Source organism: Cataglyphis hispanica, chromosome 1, assembly GCF_021464435.1.
Source record: "Cataglyphis hispanica isolate Lineage 1 chromosome 1, ULB_Chis1_1.0, whole genome shotgun sequence".
In the NCBI taxonomy this organism is placed as follows: domain Eukaryota; kingdom Metazoa; phylum Arthropoda; class Insecta; order Hymenoptera; family Formicidae; genus Cataglyphis; species Cataglyphis hispanica.
This window is the reverse complement of record NC_065954.1, coordinates 11,616,383-11,635,166: the sequence shown is the minus strand read 5'-3', so window position 1 is coordinate 11,635,166 and position 18,784 is coordinate 11,616,383. Positions and strand designations below refer to the sequence as shown.

The 18,784-nt window shown below is 28.7% G+C and overlaps 2 protein-coding genes across 8 annotated transcripts in view; one reads left to right on the top strand and one right to left on the bottom strand.

The window, feature by feature from the left end:
- Positions 1-6,790: 6,790 nt before the first annotated feature.
- On the top strand, positions 6,791-14,834 carry LOC126850747 (prostaglandin E2 receptor EP3 subtype). 4 transcript variants are annotated; one of them, XM_050594056.1, is made up of 7 exons: positions 6,791-7,001; positions 7,685-8,353; positions 9,047-9,286; positions 12,185-12,362; positions 12,647-12,888; positions 13,555-13,783; positions 14,103-14,834. In XM_050594056.1, the coding sequence occupies exons 2-7, from the start codon at positions 8,159-8,161 to the stop codon at positions 14,219-14,221; spliced, it is 1,203 nt and encodes a 400-aa protein (XP_050450013.1). In that variant the 5' UTR covers positions 6,791-7,001; positions 7,685-8,158; the 3' UTR covers positions 14,222-14,834. The 4 variants fall into 4 exon arrangements, with proteins under 4 accessions (XP_050450013.1, XP_050450003.1, XP_050449996.1 ...); XM_050594046.1 differs by having other exon boundaries at positions 6,791-7,068; XM_050594039.1 differs by having other exon boundaries at positions 6,791-7,112.
- Positions 14,835-14,959: 125 nt separating this feature from the next.
- LOC126849404 (rho guanine nucleotide exchange factor 17) overlaps positions 14,960-18,784 on the bottom strand; it is a 52,844-nt gene continuing 49,019 nt past the window's right edge. For all 4 annotated transcript variants that reach the window (XM_050591211.1, XM_050591192.1, XM_050591219.1 and 1 more), the window contains one exon: positions 14,960-18,759. The gene's annotated coding sequence lies outside the window, so the exon portion shown is untranslated. The remainder of the gene's footprint in view (positions 18,760-18,784) is intronic.

The following is an 18,784-nucleotide window of genomic DNA, read 5'->3' as shown; positions in this document are numbered from 1 at the left end:
AAATGTATAGATGTACGGATCTTTTGACGATTGTTTGGATAAACTAATTTTATTGGAAAAGAAAAAAGATCAAAAACAAAATTGCAATTTGAGATTGCTCCATTTCAAGGACTATTGAGAAATAACATTGATTTACTCTCAAGTATCCTTAATATTTTTATACATATGTAAAACGTAAGAAACTTTCTAACAGTATTTGAATGTTTTATATTTATTTTTTTCACTTACGAATGTTCTATTAAAAAGCTACTTTCAAATAATTCAGTTATTTATTTTTTCTTTTTCTAACTTGACCATTTTTGCAAGTCTTTCTTGCTTTTAAAAAAAGTAAAAATAAATTTATTGGATTGAATAAAAAACTCAGTGAGAAAGAACTTATATGAAGAAATAAATATCATGATAAACAAAATTTTTTAGAGATCATAGAGTTTTTGAAAATAATAATTTTTAATGTCATTTGATGATAATTTTTTTTTAACAAAGTGATTATTTTAATTATGTATATAATAGTATAAAATAGTATGTAAAATTTTATATTTATATGAGAAAATTTAAAAATGATTTTTTTAGATAGTTATATATATTTAGTAAGTTATTTAATAAGTTATATATATTTTCTCTTTCTCTCTCTCTCTCTCTCTCTCTCTCTCTTTACATAAACTAATCTATGATCAAACCGATATTTTCATGAAATCATCACACAAACAAAATATTTTATGAAATATTTCATACTCTATATTTCAGAAATATATAGCACTATAATTAAATTAGTAAATAAATTAAATTAGTAAATAAATAAATATCTTATAAATTATATTAAATAAATTACTAAATATCTATTTTTAATTTTTCAATGACATTATCTCTTCTAATGCATAAAAGTATGCATGATAGAATCAATTTATGAAAAGAAAATTATATGATTTTATTTATAATAATCTGAAATTGAATAATTAAAGTACTGCTTAAAAAATATTATTGATTGACAATATCTATTTCTTCATATAATACACAACTTCTACTATTTCTTTATGTAATTCATTTCTTCACGTTATTGGAGTGAATGAAAATATATTAACTCATCAAAAAACTCAGGAAAAGAATTTGACAAAGCGTCTCGAGCTACTGTATCATCGTTCAAGTCATCATGCGAATGATAAGCTATAAGTAATACGTTAACAATAGCGCGCCAATGTTTGTATCGCCAAGACCGAATATCATGTTATTGATAATTTGCAGTGAAAAATATTTTGTATATTATGATGTTTATACAAGAGGAATATTAAGTTAAACAAGTATTTTAAATTATAAATCATTTATTTAATAAGCAATTAATATATCACAAAAGTTATCATTAAGTTAATTGAATCTGCGATTCAATTATTTTATTGCGCGGAACATCAAGGAACATCAAGAAACATCAAGGATCATCAAGAATTATCGTGGGAACTATAACGAATTAATCGAGAGAGGTTATCGCTGCTTATCTAAAATATATTTGGCTGTGAGTGATTATTTAATTATCTCAATCTTTTTATCATGCAGCTTAGAATTTACCCAGATGCAGCAGAATAAATCTTTTTATCTAGTCTATTTGGCGCATTAATAGTTTAATTGCAAATTGTAGAAAAACTCGGCGGTAATCAGAATTTTCTGGTTTGCGCGGTTCTCTTATAGGAAAGGAATTCATGTATTAGTAACGCAATGTTCCATCCATGTATTGCGTGATATATTAATCGTTGTTTTAATAATTGATTTATAATTTAAAATTCCTGTGTAATTTAATATTTCGTTTATATATATATACGTCAAAGTATGAAAAATATTTCGGCAGCAAATTAACAATAACATGGTATTCGGCCTTGGCAATGTAAACATTCGCTATTGTTTACGTTTACTGTGGCTTACGGCCTCGTTATCATTCGTACAGTGACACTCAAACACTAAAGTAGTGCGAGATGAATTCCTTTTCTAAACGCAACAAATAATAAAATATAATTAGCTTATTATTATTATAATTATTATAATTAATAATTAATTGACATTTAAAAATAAGGATTAAAAAAATAATTCAACAATAGAGATAGCATTGCTCTAACGGGTGATGCATAATTTTGACATTTGTAAACATCAAAAAAATCGTATTTTTCTTGTTCTTCTTTACGATATAATAGAGTGTGTCTGTCTCGTATGATTGTTCCGCGAGAGTGTCGATGCAAAGTATCCTGTGGTCGTCGTATATTCGACTATTCATAATTAACTGTGGTTTTGCAAGTGAGTGTGAATGTCGAGGAAACAGCAAGAGTAGAATGAGGGAAAAAAAAGATCTTGACAAGCATCCGATTATAGACGGAGCAATGGTATGCGCGATAAATAATTTATTTTTATTTGTTATCTATTTTCAAAATACATTGTTCGCTCTTTTTTCTTTGTTTCTTTAATAGTGTATAAGACTTTATTTAAATTATTGTATAATATAATATATATATATTACTTAATTTTGAAAATTATATCTACATCTTTTCTAATCGAGAGAAAAAAGAGATGTAGATAATTTTATTATGAAATAAATATATTCTAAATCATATACATTATTTACGCTATTATAAAATTAAACATATTCCAAATTATGTATATTATATTACAAAATTATCTACATATAACTCTCCTTGGGCGCAATCTTGACGGAGTGAGAGGACTTAAGTACCTGGACAGTGCCTTAAGGTCCTAAGCATCTTAAAGGTTTACCGTGAAGGGGAAAATCAAGTGTCTAACGTCGTCGTTGCTGTCATCGTGCTGCGGACAGTTTTCGCGTCGCGGTGTCAACACAACATTGCCACGAGTCGCACAATGGCTCATATGTGGCATACGCATTTAATGCGTCGGACGCACATTAGTGCGTCATCGTTGCCGTCTTCGCGCCGCGGACGGCTCGTCGCATCGTTGGTGCTGTCATCGTGCCGCGGACGACTTATCGCATCGTCAGCGGTGTCATCGTGCCGCGAATGGTTTTCGCGCTTTCGCGTTGGTGTCAACACAGCATTGTCACGAGCCGCAAATGGCTCATATGTGGCACGCGCATTTAATGCGTTGAACGCACATTAGTGCGTCCTCGTTGCCGTCATCGTATTATTTTTGTTACATACAAAAATTGAGATATTATCATCAGAATTATCAAAAAGTTTATTACAGTTATCAAAAAGAATAAATGTATTAATGAGTATATTTTTGGGGAGAAAAACACTTTTTTTTGTAACATACTAACGGTTTTAAAAAAACGCGTTATTTCTTAATTCTCTTTATTTCCATTATTTTATATTCTAAAATTCTTTTTCAGTTTAATAATATATAGAATCTAGTTTTGTGATTAAATTGATTAGAAAAATAAAATTTTATCTGAACTTTTATTTTCTCCAATGTAGCCATAATTTTAATTTTGATAATTGTTCAATTATCGAGATATTTATCGAAGATAATTTTATTATCGCATTTGCGGCTGATGAATTAGTAGTGTCTCTTCTTTACACTTCTTTGCTGAGAGATGTGTTTTATGAAGCAGCAAAAAAAAATGTGGCATCCGGATATTAGCGCCACCCCAAATATTGAAATTAGAGCTAAACTAGGGATGAAAAAATAGATCAATATTTTATATTTTTCTTATTAAAAGATTGATTACATTTCTGATATTTTTTATATTTGATTAATCCTTATATCGATCAGAAGTTTTCTTACTTGATATTATTGAAATTTCTTATTCAATATTATTAAAATTTAATGCTAGACTTTCCCAGAGTGCAGCCCCTGAAAGCGGCCACAGGGCCTCTTTTATAAGTCATTTAAAGGCCGCCTCAGCAGCGTCTCTACATCCATTTTACAAACGCTTGGAACTATATAGCCACATCCACTTCTCAATGCTACTGGTAAAACCTTCGCATTTGGTGTGTGTCCGTGCTGTATTCATAATTATGGATCAGAAATACGAAAATAATGTATTGAAATATTGAATATGAAAAATATGAATTTATTAATGTGTAAAATAAAATTAAAACAACAATTAAAAAAGCCCAAAAGATAAAATCAATTAAAAAATAATAATAAAGGTAATAATTGGAGCCAGGACGCAATAATTTGGGAGTAAACAAATTATAGTATGTTAAAATATGAAAAGTTCATAAAACCAAACGTTTTGGCCCATTTTGGGCTTTTCTCATAAAACCGAGGTTAGATTATTAATGTGTTTTATTAAAATGCATCATATTTTTTTTTTATAATATATTTATTATAATATATATATATATATATATATATATATATATATATATATATATATAGTTTTATATCGGATTAAAATCTCAGAAACCGTCGGTTGGCTTGGCTTGTGGCATCAATAAGAAGGAAATCTCACCGAATTGCAAAGTCGTCATGTGCATTACAATTCGAATAATCGTTATGCAAGAATGGCGCTAATCGCGCTACTGCATTATTTAAATTAATTTCCTCGTTAGCTTCTTCGGTATTGGCTATTGTATGTTTATGGCTCACCATGTAGAGATGGGCCTTCGTTTTAAACAGTGCATCCTGGCTCGAGAGAATACAGATGATTTGTTCGTGTTGCGAAGGAATGCGTTTTGATGCGTTATCAGTAGTATATATGTTTTTGTCAATGTTTTAACATATGACACATACATTCTTAAATAAATTTTATTGTATAAAAGATACCATTTTCATTTCGATCTATTTCTTATTTCTTTTTAATTTATCTTATGTAAAAATTGAATAATAATAATATGATGTTTTATTCTTTACTGCTTCAAGATATAATATTTTAGAATCAATATTTGTTTTATCGAAAAATTAGTTGGCTGATGCAATGACGCCGAAATCTCTGTAATAACAACGATAAAATGGTTAATACTTCTCAGTATAAATGATATTATTTACATTGGCTCGTACTGCATGATGTTTTCATGTAAGTTGCGCAAAATCTCGCAGAACACAAATACGTATTTAGTTTATAATTATCTTGCAAATGGCAGAGAGACGTAGTGATTCATGTTGCAATGAAATATGTTGTCGTATTAAAAACTGTCAATATGTTTCTGGTATCTAACGAGCTAAATAAATATGAGAGAATGGAACAATGATTAAAACAATAAAGAAGTGATAGTATTTGGAAGACCATAAAAAGAAATATACAAGTAAAAAAAGTGTAAAAGTCTATCTAAAAATTTATTTATGTATAAGTAAATAAAAAATTGTAAAACGTGAGAAAAAACTTAGTAGAATGATTTTTAAGACTTACCATTTTTTCAGTATTCGTCTTATAAATCAAAATGGTTATACTTGACATATTGGACTTCAGTCACAGCTCTTCAAAGTGATAAAATCTTTTACCATTTCCCGGATTTATATAATTGTCGACTTTGTATCATTTTAATTTCATTAGTGCAATAATCAATTCAGAGTATTCAGGTCAATACTCGTGACTCTCATAAACCACGTGATTCGAGTTAGTCAGTGCATTCATACATTAAAGAGAAAAACCTTCCCCTTAACCAATACCAACAATAGTCGCTTTGTTCTCCGCGTAATAATTTTCCTTCTTCGCAATTTACAGAACACATTCCTTGTTTATATAGTATATACTTCCGGCTTTTAAGTATTAAGATTATAAGCAACATTATTAATGAATTATGTTATTATTTTTCTTTTTTCTTACTGGCACAACACAAATAAATAAAATTATTCTATTTGAAAATATATTCAAATAAAGCAAATTTTTTTTGACATTTATATTAAAATCTAGATGCCCACTGAGACTAAATTTGATATAACCGATAAATGTATAATAGTTCGTTCACCTCTCAACGTATATCAAACGCATTCACAATCTTAACGTAGCGACACAATTGCATCGATCTCCATTTTTTATGCATTTATTCGTCTGACTGCATTTCAACGATAAATTTTTTTACATTAATGCATTCATCGATTTGATTCTTGGCTGATAATCAAATTTGATAATTCTCTATTTTTGTCACAATCATTGGAACAAATCGAGATCTTGACAAATGCAAAGTTTATCGGCATTCTTTGCTGGAAATGCATTTCATTATGTTCTTGTATCCTTGAAGGGGCAGAGCGTTTGTTTAGCGCATTATCGTTCCCGTGCTTGAAATTATTTATCAATCAGTGTGCTGTCTTGTATACGAAAAGCACATGTAGCATGCATTATTCATAATCACCCACATGGCAGCGAATTAACATTTGCGCGAATCGTTGCACCAAAAAGCAAATGTATTCTCTTGATATCATTAATTTATCTGCAGAGGTATAAAATTATTTTTAACTATTATTACTAATGCAATAATAAATATTAATATTATGAAATATTACACAAATTGCAAAATACATTTAAAATACATTCCAATCACAACTTGCTCATCATTTTATTTGTATAATTTGATAATAATTTAGTAGTTCATATAATTTTCGTAAAATACAGTATAAAAATCTCGGTTTATATTCAAATTTTAAACATAACCACATATATTTATCTACAAAATTAGAATGATATATAACATTTTTTTACAAGAAAATTAATCATATTTTTAAAAATTAATTAATTGTGCACCATACATTGCATCACTAATATCACTGATAAATTTAGCAATAAATGATCGATGAGATTTGCTGATGACTCCGCGCAGGCGCCGCTGCGTTCGAATCATCCTATAGCAGTAAACAAAACTAGATCCGACCGCGTGTTTCCAATCAGTCAGACAGCGACTCCGTTCATCGAAGGAATACTCTTGACACCCTTCAAGATATTATAAAAATCTTTAATTCAAGATCTCTGTGTTTATCTTTGATCGGAAAATTCGCAGGTTTATTTCGTCGTTCGTCGAGTCTCCAGAATTACTGCGACGAGTGATCGGCGTTTTTTATCGATACAAAGATCAGATCGACAATCTTGATCGATAGACTACAATACGATTTAGGTGAAATCGTGTCAGGTCTTGTTTGAGAGAATCCTAAGTATCACAAGACAGTGATCGACTAGAAAAGGTTCGAATATCGAATCTACTCGAAAAACGATCGTGATTTTCTGAGTTCGTAATTTTTGCTGCATCAAAATCTGAATTTCAAAAATCTCAAGACATATCAACTGTCAAGTCATAGTTTCAAGATTTTTATCTGTTTCCAACAATAGATAATTTATTGTGAATAAGTTTATTCAAAATTGTTAACTGTGAAAGACGATTCTATAAAAATTTCAGATGAATAGTAAAATGCAAGAAAAGATTTTGCAAAGTTTTTCGTAATTTTTATTGTCAGCATCCAGATTAAGAAAGTTAAAAATTTTTAAATGCTATATAATTTTCTATAGTTTTCAACTAGTCGTAATATTAATAATTTAAAGTATTTTTTAATATTTTGATATCTTTTCTCTTCACAATTTATTATTTTAATTATTTTTTAATATTTCCGCAGTTAGCCACTGTTATGAATTTAACGCAAATGTAATTTTTTTATATTTCTTATCTATTTCGTTAAAAAAGATATTTTTTCGATATAAAACTGATGATGATATTTTTTCAATATAAAACTAATGATAAGTTTCTATCTTGAATTATTTAATATTACATGTAAGAAATCTTTAAATCATTGGTTTGCTTTATAGAGCATAGAGCTAGTTAGAGTTCCGGATAAGTTTTACTTCTGTCTTGAGTCTCCATCTGTATAAATATAAATGACTCGCATGCTTTGTGCGACAAGAGAAGTGTATCTTGATCTATCGTGAATCTATCCTTGAATTTATCGTGATCTACATTAATCGAAAAACAAAAGCAAGAAAAGAAGAAAAATATATATGTCAAATGATGGAACTATGATCAATGCTAACTTCTAAACTATTGTGTATAAGTTTAGAGGAAAAATAATAGCTGATGAGATAATCGATATCCAAAGGGAAGTGACATTTATGTCAAATTATAACAATTGATGTAAGCCAGTTGGCAAACAATGACGTCAAGACGTTGTATTGCGAATTGCGTTTTACGCTATTAAGATCAGTTTTTCGACGAATTTAAACAAGCAAACATTAAGTGGAATTAAATTTTTAAACTGCACGAAACGTATTAGAAAAATTGTAATCATGATAGCGGATAACTTGCAAAATTATACTTTGTCAACTTTATTTACTAAGACGACGATGATGCCCGATGCAATAGCGAGCGTTGTACCGAAGAGACACGTGACTTTAGTTTCTCAAGTTGTACTGACTCTCGTCTACATAACCGGTGTCATCGGCAATGTGTCTGCTCTGGTCATCCTCTTTCATCGAGATAAGGTAATTCAACGAAAGAGATGATTTTCCTATTTATATATTTATATAATAATTAAATAATAAAATGCTTTATATTTTGCATAAATTATAATTTACATTATTATACAAAATAATCATATTATTATTAAATATAAAGTACAATATAATTTGCTTTTTTTCAATTAATAAAATAATATTTATTGTAAATAATAGACATGTAAAAATTTTTCCTTTCCTTTAATTAATTATGATATAAGTAATTCTTAAACTTTTGTAATAAATAGTTTGGTTGTTGTCTTATAAACTTTGAAAATCAATTTTTCATAAACTCAATTCTGGCGACAGGAAGTTGAAGTTTTTGTTATTAAAACTTTTAAGCTTTTCTAAAATACTTTAATGAATATAACTTTTATTTTAAATTACTTTCAATTATTTTAAATTATTTTATAAATTAAAAAATTATTACAATAAGCAAATAAATACAAATTGTAAAGCACTGGACATTTTACAATTAACAATTAACAATTAACAATTTTTACAATTGTAAATTTACTAATAACATTTTTTAATAATTCTTAAAATAAATATATGAAAAATACTATATATATAACAAAAATATATTTTATACGTTTCTTGCTCTGACATACATTTCGTGAGCCTTTTAGCAATAATAAATTAGAGTGCTACATTATCTCTTTTGGGATCGTTTTATTTCAGAGGAGAAACCGTAAGCACTTGCTGATGCTGCGTTGTCTAGCAACCAACGATCTTGTGGCATTGTTGGGGATGTTGGTACAAATGTACGTCACTATTTATATAGGTAATGTGATGTCCATGAGAATTTTTTGCTCTCTACGTGTGGTTTGGCGACTTTTCGGCCTCTTTAGTGGTTGCGTCGCTATTGTCATGGCAGCAGAGAGGTGGTTGGCCTTGACCAGACCCTTCGTTTATCAAAAGGTGAGCCTAGTTTTAAGATAATATCGTGATCAACGTAATCCTCGTCAAAATTAATTATGCGGAAGTTTGCAAAGGTAATTTGTTCTTTGTCATTGAACGTTCACGAAAAGTGGTTAGCGCATATTTATGATGTTTCTTGAGTAATTTTTAATGATCATTAGATTAGAAAATTCTGATAATCTGTTAAAATTTATATTTTATATATTAATTCGGAATTAAATATCTCCTTCTCTTTAAAATATTATTTTTCCAGAAATCTTTTATTTTGTTAATATTTGTTTTATATTATAAAATTAAATTAGAAAGTAAAATAATAAAGTAAATTATTATTTCTTTTTATATAGAAGAAATTAAGTAAACAGAGAAATTTTGTAATTAGGTATTGCAAAAATGGATTCTTTTAATAACGAATCTAAAGTTAACGTGACTACGCACATTGCCAAAGTAAACTGTATGTTGTAATTCGTTTTTGCTTTATGCGAACGACCTGAGAAAAGCTCGAGCGTGTAAGAAAATTTATACGCCATGTGCCGTAGAAGCACTTTAAAATTCTACGATATTTATAGAACAACCATATATTATGATGAAGAGCATAAAGCATGAAGCATAAAGAATTTTTAAAGTTGATTGACAAACCTGAGTAGGAACTATTTTCATAAATTATATTATTTATTAATATGGAAAAACTATAAGAAATTCAAATTGCCAAGTTTTAATAAATAAACGGATTAAATATTTTTTTATAGAAACACTAATTAAGAAAGTATTGATCGCAATATATGATAGATAAGATTGACGTCTTTCGTACTCTAATAATAAAACGTCAATTTACACTATGATCATCTTCGGAAGCAGCACCCAAGATTGTAATCAATTGGAGATGATTAATATTGTTGTCATGTCGCATACCAAATATTACCTTTACTAGAAAAAAACTTGTTAGTTCTAGAAAAAAACTTGTTAGATATTTTTCTCGATAATATCATGTTTGAAAATAAATTGCATAATAATTTGCAACCCATATTGATTTAATAGGTGTATTCATAATAAATTAACGAACGTATTTAACAAATATTATATTCATAATACAAATTTATTACAAATTTATCAGACAAAAAGATAAAGATAGTTAAGGTAATTAATAGTTCAAACTTATATTAAATTTTAAATTTATTTTATTTGATTTTTAATATAACGCTATAAATATCTAAATATTTATTTCAATGTAATTTTTGTCAAACTTGATAATTATCAATGTACAGGGTACGCATCATTTCCAAAAATAGATTAAACTGTAATTTTCAACACAGCACGTTTCTTAATCGGTAATCAATACCACTTATAGGAACAAACACATTGTGTCGCCAAGAAGTTTATTACTTCCTCTTTCTACGATGTAATATCCACGATATTACTTTGTCTACATATATTTTTCTAAAGGATATTACAATAATACGTTAAGCTTTTATTAAATAGTCAAAGAAAGATTTTTATTAAATTATCAAAAAAATTTACAATGTATTGTGTTGCCTAAATTAAATTTTATTTTATACTATGTTTAAAAATATTTAAAATATTTAAAAGAAATTAAAATAAGTAATTTTAACATTATTTTGAGACTTGTATATATTAATTCTGAAATATACATAAATATTACTGTAAAAAAATCTAGAAATTTAGAACTTGCGTGTTAAGTGCATAAATAAAATAGCGTGCATAAATAAAATATTAATCTCTTGCAAATAAATATATGATTAATTTTGACAAATTAATGAGAAAGATAATATTTTCGATTATAATATATATTATTTCCAATTTTTCCGATATTATCTAATATAAAAATTAACAATATAGCTGATGTAAATCCGTAAAAAAAAATTTATCTATAATCATTTAATTTCTCTGACCGTTCTTAAAGACACGATTTAATTCGGGATATTAATTTTGCGGATCTCTAAAGCGTATAATCATTCTTGAAAATTTCGCAAAAATTTAGAGAAACTACCTAACAATATGCTCTCGAAATGTCCGGAAGGTCACAGCTAGTCGAAGCAAAGCGCAAATGTATGTACGTCTCGTGTATTAAAATAGATTTATTTAACAAACATTGCATTCATATTCTCATATATTATTGCATATAACATGATTAAATGAGAGATTTGCATGTGAAAGTATGGAGTGACAAAACTGGAGTGTTCCTTTTTTCGTATTTATTAGATTTATTAGATCACACATTTTTTTTTCTTCTAATCTTGCCGAAGAGTCTCTGAAAAGCGGAAAGTAGGCGAGCGCATAAATCCTAATCGAGATCATGTAACATAGAAGAAGTAATGACGCGACTATTGGGAGATAATAAATTCAATATCTTGAAAGTTTCCTTTAGAAAAAAAAAATCTTGCACGCAAAACTTAGCTGTGTTTATAAAGGTACTAGTGATAATTAAAAAGAGAAAATAGTAATACGAGATCTGGGATAGAAATTTGAAGCATGAAAATATACAGAGTATACAAGATTTTTTCAAGCAACTTCTAAAGAAATCTTAAATTAAAATCTTTTATTAAGAAAAAAATTATATTTTTAAATATTTATAAACACTAGAAATGGAGAAGTTAATAAATATTTATAAACTCTAAAATAGAAAAATTGTCAATTTTAGCAACGCTGTTTAAAACTTATCTGTCATATAAATTATCGTATCGTGCTCAGACTTTATTTCCACCAAAATTCAAAGCATTTTAAAGTTTAAAGGAAAATATTATTTTATCACATGTTGCTCTATAGAATCAATTGAGCTTCCTTGAAGTTCTTTAATTTGTAATCGCAGCACGAAAACAAGAAATCGATACTCGCATCGTGGTGTTTCGATATCTTAATAGATGACACGCATGTATCTTCCAGCAGGTGACGTATCCGGTAATTGTGCGTTGTATGTTGGCACTTTGGCTGGTCGCACTAGCGATGACCAGTCTGCCTGTTATGGGTTTCGGATTGTATTACAAAAGCGAGCGTTGCGTCCGCTATAGGGAAGCTACAGAGCCGAGCGACATCGCTTATGCTTATGTATGGTTCGTTTTCGGTAAGTAAACTATAAATAATAGTGTAAATGTACTCTTATTAAAATTTATTAATATATATATATATATATATATATATATATATATATATATATATTATATACTATCTCATTAAAAATTTATTTAAAAATGTAAAAGTGTATATATATATATATATATATATTTATGTATTATGTTAAATAAATGTAAAATTACAGAATTATGATTTTATTTCTAAATAAAACTCAAATGTTAAAGGATAATTTTTGTATTATCCTCATTATTCTAATGATTGTTTAATTAATAGGTACACTCTTATGTTTATCCATTGTCTGGTGCAATTTGGCAGTCTCTAGAGCTTTGAGTAGAATAAGTCGCCGCGCGGGTTCTCTCAGACGAATCTGCAGAGCCTCATCGCGAGCAAAACCTTTGCTAACCATAGCTGGACCTCCAAATCGAGTGGAAGTTGCTACGATTGAGGAAAAGGCATTTGCGCGACTTATGGCTGTATTATCGATTTCATTCGTTATCTGCTGGATGCCACATATGGTAAGTTTGTGACTGCAGCTTAAATTTATGATAAAATTGTGTGAGGAAAAAAACAATAACACATGGAACGCATTTTTAAATAAATTAAGTGATTTACAAGAGAAATCTTTTCACCGGAAATAATAATAATTATTTATATCAGTAGAAAAATCGTGCGTTTCCGTTTTAAAAGCGACGAAGGTCAGCAAGGATGAATAATGAATATTTGAAAATAGTTTCACGTACGAGCCATCGAAACATCCGCGAGTCAATATTCTGGTTGTATCTGATTTGATTTCATCCTGTTGACAATTTTATTGGATGACGGAAAGTTTTGTGTTTGGAAGAATCATTTGGTTCTAAAAAGAATACGAGTCAGCAAATAATTTTTCTACGATTGTATCAGAAAGATATTGTAACATTTTTTTTCTTTGGATTACACTTAATAATATAAAAATATAATATATTAATAAGATAGAAGATAAAAGATTCTATTTTATTTTATTTATAAAAATCTAGACGAAAGAAAAGATTTAATAATACAAAGTTGCATGTATAAATACTCTCGTCTACTCATGAAAATGTTTTTCTATAACATATATTTTTTTAACAATGCTCAATTTATAATTATCAATCTTTTTTTAAAAATTATACATTTTTTTCTTTTTTTTTTTTTTCTGCTTGTAGATTTCTATTCCGCTGGCTCAATTCGCGATGCGGTTACCACAAACGGCAACCACTATACGGAAATTTATTCAGATCTTCCAAATCGTAGCCGATATTCTTTTATGCATTCACTTCACCTTGGATCCGTATATTTATGTACTTCTACGAGTACCACGACCAAGATTTCGATTACTGAAACCGCTCTGCAGGATCTGTTGGCCGGATCGAAGCCGTTCCAATTCATTTACAGGTAAGAGATGATACAGGTAAGAGCTTTAATATTGAAAAGATTCTTATACACGTTAAAAGTTTATAGCAATACTTGATAAATATGTGAGAATTTATACAAGTTAATTGTTTATATTATAAGCAAGTATATAATTTACATTATTAATATAACAAGTTATATATCATATGTAAGTAAAAAATAGAACAATAAATATAACTAGTTCACTGTAATTAAAAATATAGAATATGTAAAATATGTAAAAATGTAGTATTATTACTGATAAGGCAAAATAAAAAATTAAATTTTACGAAATTGTCATAAAACATTTTTTATGCAATAGGAACAATAGATCATCAATGTAGCAGTGGTGATCCACCGACACCGATTACTGAGGCTCCATCGACACCTGTCAGCGAGGAGCATGATTCGCATCTTGTCATGGCATCGGCATCTTTCTAAGACCGGCCTGTGCGAATGATTTTCTTAAAGCGATTGAAAAATTACAACCATATATGAACATTTGAGTTGTTTCGGCAAAATATTTATTTTTTTTTTTGACTGATTATTGAAGACACCATTCATTTATGCAGTGTAAGTTGCTTTTCTGCGCACAAAATCAAAATTATTTAAAATACTTAAAGAGAGAGAGAGAGAGAGAGAGAGAGAGAGGGGGGGGGAGAATTTTAGTTTGTAGATAAAAAATATACTTTTGAATCGATTTATTCTTAAATAGGTATCTACGTAAACTTCTAGTCAGGAATAAACGTGAAATTAAATAACGCAATTGTTAATTGCCTGCGCAATTAGCATAGAGCGTGTTAATTATGCGGGCAACAAAAGTATAATGCAATCGAAGCTAAATCAAAAGGAAAAAAGAAAATATAAATTCAAAAAATATAAAATATTGGAAAGTACACTTTAAAGAGAAAAAATATAGTCTAAGATATATTCTTACACAAAACTTTTCTCTATTTCAAAATATTTATATAATAAAAAATGCATTATGATCATTTCAAGCATTTATGTCATTATCCGAAATATTCTTTCAGTCTTGAATGCAACAATGCAATAAATGCTGTACAAAACAATATATATATATATATATATATATATATATATATATATATAAAATATACTATAATTATATATATATATAAAATATCATTTGCAACGTAAAGCGTAGTAATGTCATCAGTATATTTGTAAACGACTTTATTTTAAACGAACATTGTTATTTGTACATAGTATCATACATATATATGTTAATATTTTGTGTACATCGCATGCGCGGTGTCGCATAGTATTTGCGCGCATTTAACAATTTTGGAATAATAAATGTTAAATCCGAAATTCTCTATATCACGATTCCGGTCTCCGGAACAAACATACATGCACAAATACTCTCACACACGTACAAAAAGGATAGAATGCAAACATACACTTCGCACCTTTTGTGCAGATTCTATGATATCGTCACGCGCTATCCGTTATATATTATAATGTTCGAAGTGATGTAGCGCAGCGAGATAATCAATAATGAACCAAAAAAATATCGAATATTATATATAATACAAGTGTAGTCACGTGTGTCAAAGCAGATAATTTGCCCATAGAACACTGACTACATTAAAAATATAACTTATGTATTCACTAGAAAAAGTGAAGTCTCGCTCGAGAAACGTATACATATCTCACAAATGCAAGTTTAATTAAAATTTATGTATGCATTGTGTAGCGCATATACAGGCATATAACGTCAGTCAGATGTTATTGTGATTGCGCTCTCTGTGTATTTTTGCTCTCTTATATATTATAATTTATTTATAATATAAAAGAAAGATGCAATATATTTTATCAATATATAATATTATATGTATTAATAAAGATTCTTTTGTTTGTTTAATGTTATTGACATGTATATGCATTGTCTTCAATAAACATGTTTTTAATACAATTTTCTCTTTTGATGATAAATAAAATTACAACTGAAAGCGCAATATCTCAACATTTTTCTCACGTTTTGTGACGTTGCACGTGTATATTTGCTTGAAAAACGATCTCTTGGAGATCGAAGTTACACTTGATTACATATCATTCGCATTCATACATGTATTTTCGTATGCCTTAATTTGACAAAAATTTATATAATTTGAATATATCCTTTTGAGAGACAAAGTATTATTTTTGTGCGATAAACAAGTGCGCGCCAAATCCTGATTTATACATTAATAATTGATATACACACATAAATAAAATTGTCGAATATCGGAATGGAAAGACCAAGAGATTGCATAGAACGATAAATATTATATTTCTTTATCTAAAAAGATCTGCGTGTCGAGTATATATTCGAATAAGAATAATAAATCGTAAAAGCCGAAAAACTTTGCGTAAGAGAATAATTAACTTTGTGTTACGCACAATTTTTTATCTGACGTTTAATATAATATCCATTGTACTTAATTTATATAATAGATTTGTCATATTTTTTCCATTGCAAATTATAAGCAATTTACTCACAATTAATTAATTTACTCACGATTAAATACTAACTAAATTCAACACCACGTAAATCACTACATTCGCAGATAATCGGAATAATTACTTGGCCGTTGCTTTTACAGTCGCTCGTTTTCATGAATAACGAAGGATGTCACAAGCAGAAACATTGATGGCTTTTAAATACATACAACTTCGGTTGGTTTCTTGTATAATTAAGGTTCTCATTATCATTTAATTATTGTCAAGCGTAATTCGCTTTATTACAGACTGTTGACTATTCAAATCGCATGCGATTGCGTATTCATGGCAATCAATGTTGTATGTTTTCAGTTACAAGTCAAAACATATTAATTAATAATTAATTCTTTGAATACTTGTATCACGTAAGTAATTAATAGAAGCTATAAATCATGGCATATTTTCTTGTTAAATACGCTGCGATTTTTAATATCAAATCCTTATCTTGAATTAAATTTGCTTTCAAATTATTATATTATCCAACATTGATTACAAAGACCTGCAGAAACAGCGAGTGTAAACAACTAAATTATCAATTATCATGATCGTACAAAAGCAATGGTGCACAACCTTTTAAATTTCTCTTGTGTTATTAGATTTACAATGTTTTTCAATTATAAATCATATGATGTATGTAGTATTTTTACAGAAAAGTAAATAAGCAAGTAATTGTAGGTGAGAATAATTAAATTAATATTACTTATCTTTTTTACAATTTCTTAAAATCAAATATTAGGGAAAACTCAAAAATTTTTAGGAATAATTGCCATCTATTATAATTAAGTTAAATTTTTGTAAAATAAGATTCTAAAATTTCTCTTAATAAGTTCTCTTAACTTTTATATATAAAAACTTTTATATATAAAAAATTAGAAAGAGGAGAATAAAAAATATACGATAAAACGCGTATATAATGACGAATTCATGAATGATTTATTGGCACTTGTACTGACTTGCAGTTATAAACTTGCTTTCACTGACTTGTGATCTTAATTAGAAAATAATAAAATCCGAATAAAATAAAAACATTCGCCTCTCTAATAAGCGAAAGCTTCAAATGTCTGTCTTTATTTCTCTCGCCTCCTTCTAATAAATAAATTTGTAAATTACTCCAGTTTTCTAACGCCCTTGATGTACACAGATCCGATAAATTTCTCAACAATTAACACAAACACATCGAGTTACATTTTATACTAGAAATAACCAAGAACGTCAGTATTTTCGCGGCATCGATTGATCAAACGGGGAGTAAATTCTCGTGTTTTTTTTTTTTTGGCACTTTAGTAATCGTAATAAATTATAGATCTCTCTTTCTCTCTCTCTCTCTCTATATATATATATATATATGTATATATATATCTGCTATTTTTCGATTTAGGCCAGTATTGATATATAAGCTCGATTCAACTCCCTGCCAGGTACTCCACTATCGTCGATTTATCGATGTCGATGATTTACTTGATCGTAATCCGGTCCGTTAACACACATGTTTTATTTAGTTGCACTTTTCATTATTTTTTTTTTTTATATTTCTCTCTCCTTTAAAAGCTTCACTGTAGGCTTATTTCGTTTTAAATCTACAGGATATTTGAAAGTGCAACTAAAAGAAAACGTACCCTTAATCCAAATTCAAACGACACAAATATGTAAAAACCATTTATCGTTATTTAAAAGATGTAGCAAGTTTGTAAATGTCTTTTAAACTTTTGTGTCGTTTGGCACTATGCTAATTTAATATATGGGCCGTTCTTAAAATCGTGTCTTTGTGTAAACAGCAAACATACATCGACATCGAAAATTACATTTAGAATCAGATCCTATCATTTCCAACATCTCGCAATTTTATTCATCTCCAATTTTATTTACCAAAGGCACGTGCTTAATGCAGAGAAATTCATTTTTTTTACTACATAATTACAAATGCAGAATCGAAATAAATATAATGCAAATTGCTAATAATTTAATAATTTATAATATGTGAAAAAATTTACATAATATTTTTAAACATCCAGATCTCTAAATATTATGTAACAATCGTTTCATAATATTACTCTCCAAATATATGTATATTAAAAAAAAAAAAAAAAAGGAATTTGACCATCAAGCATGTATCATTGGTAAATGATTTTGCGTCAGACTTGCGCGAGTGATGACCAAACAACGAACAACATCCTTTTCATAGATTCGCGCAAAGACGAAAAAAACAGGTCCAAGATCGTCGATCAATCGGACTCCCGCGCAATATGCACCCGACATTTCCTCACGTCCTGGAAGTAGTGCAGTTCCCGCATCTTCCCCTTAATCCATTCGGCTAATATCAGCCAGAGAATTCTACCGCGCTCCTTGAAAACCGGACCTGCCGGCGCGTCGTGATCGGCCACGATCAGACGACGGCGATGGCATTCGTCCGCATGCTGCGCGTACAACAACGATTCCCACGGCGTGTCATGCCGGTTTTCGTTTACCGCGACCCTTGCCTACAATGCAGGCGATCGTCAATTC